Here is a 10,241-nt window from a genome sequence, read left to right as displayed (position 1 = left end):
ACAAAATAGGAGTGCTTCCTCATTACAACTAAATTCAACTACATACATTTAGCTATTTAATTAGGCATTAGTACATCACATAGTAATCTACATTGCATTTTCAATATCTACTCATAACTCCTAAGTGAATTATGTCGACAAAATGCTTACTACAATCAAACCTCTATCTAATGAAAGTTCTTGTCCAAAAAATTCATGATCACTTTAAAAAGGTGTTGTTATACATGTATAATAACATTTGATGTTTAACTGTTATAAATAAAAAGAGAAAATGGCCAATTACTCCTCCAACCTTTAGTCAAAATTCCAACTACACACTCAACCTTTACTAGAGTCCCATTGCCCCCTAAACAATTTTTTTACTGTATTTTATACCCCTCCCATTGTTGACCTGTCATTGGAGGTGAGAACACCCCCAATAGGCACATGAGTTGAAGAATTAATCCTTTAAAATTATTATTTTAAGTGCCAAGTGTATAATACACGTCATTATTTTTAATTGTTAATTAATTTTGTCTTCTCCAATTAATAAAAGGCCCAACAGAATTCTTCATCTCTAAACGTCAAATCTCATCTCCAAACATGTCTGCGCGTATTGTGGCAATGCTGATCACTACAAAATGAATTCATCTCTTTCACCGTTTAAATTGAAGAAGTTGCTATAATGGCAGCTAGAAGGATTTCTAATTCACCATAATTGCAAAATCTGACTAGTTAAATGCTAGATTTCTTCTCTTCGATCTACTCAACTGCAATATCACTATTTTGTCAACATAATAAATGAACACAAAGAATTTTCATCTAATTTTCAAATTGCAGAAAAACTTGTCTACACCTATTTCATTTCTTTAATAACCTATGAAATCAAGAACAACCCATACCGAATTTCACACGCGAACAGATCTGTTCCGTTCGTTTTTCAATAGATTTCGACGGAACTAGTGAATTTATAGCGAGATGGGCTTGTTTCAGGCATTTTCATCGCTAATTTGGTGTTTTCGATTATTTTCTGACAGGATTTGATCCGAGAAAATGAAAAAAATAAGTTGGTGGTGATTTGAATTTAAAAGGTGATTTCGTCGGAGTTATTTCGGCGAAATTTTGCCGGCGAAAGATGAGAAAAAGAAGCCGTTTTTCCCCCAATGGACCTCCCCTCTCTGTTTTTCTCTCTTCTCCCCCTTTCTCCATCTTTTCTTTCACTGTTTCTCCCATCTCTCACGTTTGGCTGTGTGTAGTAGTCTATGTATTGTGTGCGTCTTTTTGTGTGTTGTGTTGTAAATGGTGAGTGCGTGTATAGAGAGTTGTGTGTTGTGTTGTAGATGATCATTGTGTGTATAGAGAGCTAAGAGACGTGTCATTTGTGTGTTATCCATGGAAATGGCCTATTTCGTTTTAGGAAGAAAGTGAAAAAATAAGAGTGAGCCCAGGCGCGTGTATACACGCATGAGTTATTGTTTAGTTTAAATTGACAGGTCAGCAATGAGAGAGGTATAAAATACAGTTAAAAATTATTTAGGGGGTAATGGGACTTTAGTAAAGGTTGAGTGTGTAGTTGAGATTTCGACTAAGGGTTGAAGGAGTAATTGACTATTTTCTCAAATAAAAATATGAAAATAATATCTAACTTTTTATGCTATAAACAAAAACAAAATGCTTGTAAAGGATGAATACATTCCCCCCCCCCCCCCCCGGGCAAAAAAAAAAATAGATACACCGGACCCAAAAATAATTAAAACCAATGTACATAAGCATTTAAAATTAATCGAAAGTTTAAATACTTTGAGCTTAATGTAAGAATTTTATAATTTTAAGTTTTTTCATAAATTCTTATTAATCTCTTAGTAACAAAATATTGACTGAATTGACAAAGATTTGTATTCAAATTTTCAACAAAAAGGCATTTAATCGATTTCCTATGAAGATTGTTTAAGAGTTTAACAGTTGACTATTTTATTTCACCCTAATAGTAGTAAGTTGAGGCTCTTCATCAGCATTTAGTATATTTTGCAGAAAATATTAATATTACATATATTTGAGTATGTTGTTATGGAGAGGTAATTTTACAAAGAATGTATCACTACAATAAACGTCATTATTGTTAGAGAGAAGTAAATATAACATGAAAAATTAATTTTAAAAAAATAAAAAATTATAATGAATTATTGTTATTATATGATGGACCGTTATAAAGAGGTCCAAATGTATTAGTTGAAGGTTTAAATTTGATTGGAAAGAACTTTTAAGGTTGGTGCTTTGTTAATAACAATTTTACAATAAGATATTTGTTTGGAATGAACTTCCATTATATTAGTTTTTTCATAAAAAATTATCAGGGCATTCAGTGATTTTTTATTTTTGTGAACTTCTACTAAATTTATTTGATTCCTCTGCTGCCACAAATAGTAATATTTCGGTTATTCAATGAATAGAAGTATTTCAATATACTAATTAAAATAATAGTAATAAATACTGCAAGCGAAAGATTTTAGATAGTTTAAAATTATTGTATGTTTCAACTAACAGTATTCATGGAAATATAAAACAAAATAAAACATAACTTATATTATTCTATTATTCTATTCTTCTTTATCAAACTTATTTTCACTTAATTTTGTCGTAAATTATTCTATTATTCTATTCTTCTTTATCAAACTTATTTTCACTTAATTTTGTCGTAAATTAATAAAATATAAATATTGTGTTCTTGTTAACAACATAAAATGAGATCTATTGTATTATAAATAGCCGATTAGATTGTGTTAACTTTAGTGTACAAAGAAGTTGAAATAGATTTAACTAAAAATACCGTTATATTAGAACATGATTTGATATATACATGCAACCCACGTCTGGTAAATAATATATTAAAAGTGTGAAGACCATTAGAAAAGTGATTTGAACTTTTTGTCCTTCACTAAAAGACTCTTTTTCAGATAAAATTATCTTTTCATTATTTTTTAATTTATTATTTAATTATTTTTATTATATTAACTAGACTTTCTAAAATATATGAAACTCTTAAAATATATGGTAGGAGAATTAATTAATATTTTCTTTTCTACTGTACTTTCTAAAATATATGGGACTCCTACTATTATATTATTTTTTTATAGTTTACAGGTCGTAGATGAATGTCGGTTGGCTTTGAAGAATTTCTTGTGTAAATGTTAGATTTAATTGTATTGTTTTAACATCTTTATTATCTTATTGTTTTATTTTTATTTACAGATGCTAGATGAATGTGAGTCGGCTTTAAAAAAAATTAGGTAAAGATTAGATTTAATTGTATTATCGTAATATCTCTATTAGTTTGTTAATTTATGGTAGTTTACAGTTCGGAGATGAATCTTGATCGGCTTTGAAAAATTTTTGTGTGTAAAATTTAAGTGTAATTGTACAGTTTTGATATCACTTTTATCATATTATTTTGTTGTATTTTACAGGTGATAGATAAATGTTGGTCGGATTTGAAGAATTTTTTTGTATAGAGGTTAGGTTTAGTTGTATTATTTTGATATCTCTATTATCATATTATTTTGTTATTGTTTACAGTGGTAGATGAGTGTCGGATGACTTTGAGAAAATTTTTATGAGCAAAGATTAGATTTAGTTGTATTATTTTGATATCTCTATCATTGTATTGTTTTGTTGCAATTTACAGATAGTAGATGAATGTCGATCGACTTTTAAAAATATTTTTGGTAAAGGTTATGTTTAATAAATAAATTCTCCATCTTTACATACTCAAAAGATATTAAATTTAATTATTATATTGATCTTTATTATTTAAGTAAATATCTTATTTAGTGTAATGTTTGAACTCATCAAAGGGTATATATAAAGTGATAATCAAAGGGTTTCTGTCCTGAGCTGGGGTCTATTGGAAATAGCCTCTCTACTTCATCTAAGGTAATGGTATGGATTGCATACACTTTATCCTCCCGAGACCGTACTGATGAGAATACATTGGGTATGTTGTTGTTGTATAATCAAAAGGGTTTGGAGGGTAGATTGTCATTTTATGGCTTTATCTCAAGATAAATTATGTTGGGATTATTTATACCAATCAGAGGATGGGATAACTTATCATGGTACTATTTGTTAATTCCGAAATAAGTTATCTCGAACTTGAAAATCAAACAAGACACCTAAAATTTTATCCAAAATTATTATTTTATTTCGAGATTATGTATTTTATTATAGGATTATATAATATTAAATAAGAATATAATTGAAAAAAAAATAACAAATCATGAGATACCATCAAATGGATGATTATATAAATTGAAAATTTTATAATTACTAAATCATAAAATTAAATCATATCATATCAAGAAATAACAGCAACAAACATAATTCCCCTAATAATCATACCACGGAAACCACCATATAAAGAGTGTGTGAGGGTCATTTCTCAAGTTAAACCCAAGTACTTAACCAAGGCCAAAACTCACAAGTCCAATGAAATAGCACCATAAACTCCCTATCCAAAGAGTCATGTCAGTAATGTCCAGATGGATAATAAACAAGGCAAATGATGATAGGGTTCATCCTATAAAGCCACAAATGGGTGGTTCTTAATACTTTTGGGAAGTCCAAGAAATCTTACACTTCACTATTAAAAATCTCCACCCATTTTCAACAAAATATCCCAAATTCTAATTTTTCAGGAAAAAAACCATCAACAGAATAATTCAAAATAGATATTTTCTTCTAAAAATTTTAATTTTGGCCATTTGTTTTGGAAATAACTTTATTTCCTCTTGCTTAGTCAGGAGTATTTTTCATTAAGTGAGAATCATCAATGGCCTCAACAACTTCTTCATCACTTTCTCTCTCCTCAACAATCGTCGACGGCAAGACAACTCGTCAGTCCGCCGCCGCTGCATCTTCCCAATGTGTCACCTTGCCCACCCTTCCGCCGCCGCCTGCTGTCCAAAGCCGTGCTGCCAGAGCCACTGCTTACTGTAAGTAACATTCTAACTCTGGATGATGTTGCTTGTTTGCCTTGATTTTTTTTTTTTTTTTTATCATAATTGAGTTTTTTTTTCAAATCATATTTGGCTCATTTCGTCTCACTTGGTAACGTCCACAATATAGTCATAAAAGCTTTGAGAGAGTTGTTTAGGAAGAGAATTTGTGACACACAAAAGTGTTGTTACGCTGCTGCCACTTCTGCGAACCTCTTTATATTCTGAGTTACTAAGTTGCTCGGGCTCACCAAAAATGTTGTCGTATCCGTGTTGGATCCTCCAAAAATAGAAGGATCCGACACCACCCAGTGACATTTTTTTTTTTCAGAGTCCAAGCAACATAACTGAGTAGTGAATTTTGTGAGGTTTATTTTTTTCTATATTTTGTAGTTTCTTTCATACAATGGGTTGCTCATTTCCGCCTATGGATGTTGGTGGATTGACCAGACCAATTAAATTATTGTGTCTCTTTTGTTTTCTTATTTATTATCTTTAGTGAATTGCTTTACTAGCTTCTGAATAATACCTTGTTATTTTAGTCCTAACAAATATGTACACCTTCCGTCCACTTATTTCCTTCCCTTTTTATAATCATGATATTCGGACTGACTTATGCACACCTTGACTAATTCACTGATGTTGCCTCCTATCGAGGTAACTATGAATTGAATAGATATAAATCATCAACTCCCTCTGTCTCAATTTAAGTTTCTTAGTTTGAATCAGCATGGAGTTCAAAAAATAAAGGGAGACATATAGTCTTTTAAATCTTGTACTCATATACTTGCCACATAGTATGTTGAAATTGACAATCTTTCTAAATATAGAAAAAGTCATTCTTTTTGGGATAGCACTGGCATTTGAATGTGAGACCTTATGGTGGCCTATCATCTTGAATGTTGGCTCTTAATTTGAATAGTTAAAATTGTGTTTGGACATGAAAATTCACTTGGTAACGAAGGTTACAGTTTTGTGAGTGATATCCATTATTTCATTTGAAACACTTTTAAGTTAAAGGTGCGATCCACTGATCTTGTTGTCCATTACATTTTTTTTTAGTTTTATATTGAATCTCCAAAGGCGATCTTTATATTTACACAGAAGAGATTCAAAATTCAAACACGATATTTTTGTAGGGCCAATTTTTGAATTTAAGTTGTAAAAGGTTATGTTGATCCATTTCCACTTAAAGTTGAAGTTATGCATAAAAGAGTGATACAAACGTCGATTTGCCAAAAATATTTTAATATTCACTGACCAAGGCATGACTTAGATAATAAACAGTAAACTATCTTACAACTAGGTATTCTGATTGAACGGCAAGGGAGTGCTAGTCTAATTATGGTTACGACTATAGAATAGATAGATGATCTTTCAATCATATAATCAGAAAGTAGCTTGTCTGCTGTATGGAATGCTCCATCGAAAACATAGTATAAGATGTTATGTTATACTATACTACAGTGACGAAAACATAGTTTTTTTTGTTTGAAACGGGTAACCTTAAAACATAGTTAAAGATATACTTTGAACTTTGTAAAGTTGTAATGTAGCAGATCAAAGATTCAAGAAAATGTGTGTAAACTAGAATGGAGGAAGTAACTCGCACTTTATACTAAAAGCTAATAGTGTCTTTTGTTAAAGAATATTGGCTACTCTGCTCACTCATTGCTAAAGGTTTTGCATTGGATGTTCAAATTCTTTAATACCTTTGTAATTTCTTTGATGTGGATGATCCGTGATGCAGGTAGAAAGATGGCAAGGAATGTGGTCTCAATGGCAACATCAACTGGAGAAGTTGTCACAGCAGAGCCCACAACAGCTGAAACGGCAACCACTGAGCTGCCATCAGAGCTTGTCCAAAAAATTCAAGAAGCTGTAAGGAGATAAGACATACTACTAGCTTTTTCAACTTTACTTGGTTCTTGATTTGCTCCAAAATCTTGATGCCTATCTGATTTCTTCTTTCAGTGGGACAAAGTTGATGATAAGTACGCAGTCAGTTCGTTGGGTGTTGCTGCATTTATTCTGCTTTGGAGCTCCACTGGAGTGATCTCGGTACTGCTACTTACTAGCTACTAATTGCTTACTTAGGACATCTTTTAGTTCCATTTTTGTACAGGTATTGGAAACTATTGCAAACTTGACAAAGGGACTTGCTTAATTGTGGCAGGCAATTGACAGGCTTCCTTTGATTCCTGGTGTCCTTGAGCTTGTAGGAATTGGTTACACTGGTGTAAGTTGAAATATTTATCACTCTTATACTACACTGTATGTGTTTTCTCAAATGTTGAAAGATCTCTGGAAATTAGTTCCTCCTAGATCTTTTAGCCTTTACTTTTGGTATTTTAACTTATATACACTTAAGACTGTCAAGTTTTCACAATATCGAGAATTTATTAGTCAGCATGATGGTCTCTATAATGTGTTTAGCAACTTGAAAAACAAAGTACGTGATCTGCTATTACCAATACTTACACTGATAGGTAAAAAAATAAACCTTACGCTTAAGTTAAATCCTTTCTCTGAACCATATTGCATAGGCATTAGCATCAGGTTTCATCAATGCTTCTTTGGTTAAGCTTTGCACTATGTAGCCGATCACCATGTTATCTTGAACTCATTTACACTTTTTTTTGGGATCTACCCTTCCTCTGCAGTGGTTTGCCTACAAGAACTTGATCTTCAAACCCGACAGGTGATTCCCATTTCTTTGTATATGAACTAGTGGAAGTTACCTTTGTGTTCATCCTAGTTTACCTCTTTTCTTATTACCTTTTGCTGCTAACAGAGAAGCTTTGATAGCAAAGATCAAGGATTTGTACCAGGATATTCTTGGGAGCAGCTAAAAAGGAAACAGAGTCCCTATGCTGCTGCAGAGACATGGTCAAAATAGATTGCAGTTGAACAATCTTGCAGCTTTGCTCTTCAAACTGTAAACTCTGCTTCATTCTTTTGCTGTCTTTTTATTCTAACAGAATAAAACCCAACTGAACTATGTCTATATATGTGCTCATCTGTACATTGTCTTTTCATTTCCTCACCTTCAATATGTTTTATCAATGCTGTCAAGTAAATCCATGCCTTTGGTAATTAAATTGCTTAATATAATTTGTACAATAGAGCATATTTCTAATGGTTATGTTAGTCCAAAATTATACATCTAAATCGTTGAGGCAACTCCTCGCAGAACATTAATAAACAGTCATAGATCTTTCCATCAATTTGCAGACCAAACAGAAAAACAAACGTGTAAATCCAAATGGTATCTCTGCACATTCTCTCTTAAATTGGCAGCAAACCAGTGCAGCAACAATGTCATCTTTTACCTGTTAGGGTGGCTTTCGGTTCTTCACTGGTACATATGGAATACCAAACTGAAACTATTTCAGTTCAGTTCCTCGGTATGGAAACTCAACATGTCATTGACACATATGCACCACAATTTCAGCTGGTGAATTTTATGAAGACTTCTTGTCGGAACTATGGTTATCCTTGTTCCTGTGATTGGCTGACTATCAAATAATATAGTGCTCTAGATGGAAGGTTTCCTTTGTTGAACTGTAAATACAGATGTGGAACTGTGTGAAATTTGCCCATTACTCCCATACATATGCTGATAGCACTATGTTATTTATAGTCTGGACTGATAGGAGATTGTCAAAAGAGGACATCTTTGGAGTATCTGCCATCTTTGTGGAGACTTGTTATAGTTGTCTAAGTAGGTGTTAATGGTAAAGCATCGACCAGGTGGATTCAAATTGATGCTCACTTGTTTGTATCTGGATAAGAGAGAGTGTGTGTGTGTGTGGTGTGGGGTTGGGTGGGGTGGCGTGGGGGTGGGGGTGGGGTGGGGGGGCAGTGTAGTGGGTGTAAGTATGGTTTTTGCTGAAATGAAAGAGCATCTTCATCTGAAAAACTTTGTAAGAGGTACAATTGGGCTGGTTGGGTTGTGACCCACAATTTAGCCCATTTCAGCCCAAGTAGCTTTTTTGGGCTGGTCAATAACTCGCCCATTTGACACCTTTAAATTCTGAACTGTCAAAAAAACAGTAGTGCAATTTATGCGTGGAGGAAGAAAAAAGAGACTGAGACGAGCAAATTTCGGTTCTTATATTAACCGAAGAATTGGAATCGAATCGACTACCAAAGTTGTACAAACAGTAACACTGAGACCAAATTGGAACCGAACTAATTCGGTTGTGCGGTTTTTCACTATTTATGCCCGCTCCTATTTTTCGTACATATTTCAGTTGTTTGGATCTTTACCCTTGAGCCAAAAACCATTGTCATTATGAACACACAAGCATACACGAGCTAGCTGGAGTGTCCACCTCAAAACTATGAACCAACAACATCATTAACTCACAAATATATGCTTTGAACTTCTTTCCCACGAGTATGAAGCAAGAAGTTGTTGAGACGTTATATAATTATGTAATTGAAAAGTGTGTTCTCTATGACAACTTAAGTTTCTAGATTTGATGGGCTCAAGGTTTGACAAAGGCACGCTTAAACCCTGAAGCGAATGTGTTGAGCGCTTCATGTCGCTTTATGTGTGCTTCACCGTCGTCATGAAGTTTCTAAGGCATACTTTTCCTTGCTAATGATTCTATTCTAGAGAAGCGACCCTAATCAATTGATATTTCACTATATTTATAACACCCCGCAAAAAAAAATCGTCCATGCATTAACTCGTGGAAATATGCTCTTAGAGTTAAATGACTAGAATTGTGTCAAATAAATTTAGTCTTATTTTTGACTTCCAAAGTGAGTAAAGTTTAAACCATATATAATTTCCCTAATTTCAACTTTTTATCATGTGGGAAATTGAATGGGCTTTTCGTCAATATAAGATTCGCCCAAATCCGATACCCGGACAAGAAGTTATGGCTAATTTAAGTTCTAGTCGTAAAACACTGTTATTTTGGTGCTTGGTGCGTCGCGGAGGGGGCCTATTTAGAAATTGTCAAATTCCAGTAGCATAGCGCGATTGTGGCACGTCGCGCTGAAGTCCAGGTCCCAACCAGTGGGACAACACGAAGACTCCACGTCGCGGTGACCTTAAGAATCCCACTCGTCAATTTTCAGTGAGCCACCACGATTGTGGAGCGTCGCGGTGACCCATGAAATCGGGCTTCCAGTTATATTTTTTAGTTCGTCTCATTAAGGGTATATTGGGTATTTTCCACCCCCTTATCAGCCTAAGCACGGGATTTATTCCCAAATGACCTCATTATTGATATTTTCATCAAAAACCATCTAGAA

At 33.4% G+C, this 10,241-nt stretch overlaps 1 protein-coding gene across 1 annotated transcript; it reads left to right on the top strand.

Annotated features, from left to right (window-relative positions):
- Positions 1–4,426: 4,426 nt before the first annotated feature.
- LOC107845657 (protein CURVATURE THYLAKOID 1B, chloroplastic) lies at positions 4,427–8,050 on the top strand. Its single transcript, XM_016690087.2, has 6 exons — positions 4,427–4,967; positions 6,721–6,851; positions 6,945–7,031; positions 7,147–7,209; positions 7,634–7,671; positions 7,765–8,050. Exons 1-6 carry the CDS (start codon positions 4,805–4,807, stop codon positions 7,820–7,822), a joined length of 540 nt encoding a protein of 179 aa, XP_016545573.1. The 5' UTR covers positions 4,427–4,804; the 3' UTR covers positions 7,823–8,050.
- The last annotated feature ends 2,191 nt before the right edge of the window (positions 8,051–10,241 follow it).

This window comes from Capsicum annuum, chromosome 10 (genome assembly GCF_002878395.1).
Source record: "Capsicum annuum cultivar UCD-10X-F1 chromosome 10, UCD10Xv1.1, whole genome shotgun sequence".
Classification (NCBI taxonomy): domain Eukaryota; kingdom Viridiplantae; phylum Streptophyta; class Magnoliopsida; order Solanales; family Solanaceae; genus Capsicum; species Capsicum annuum.
This window is presented reverse-complemented; position numbering and strand designations above follow the sequence as displayed.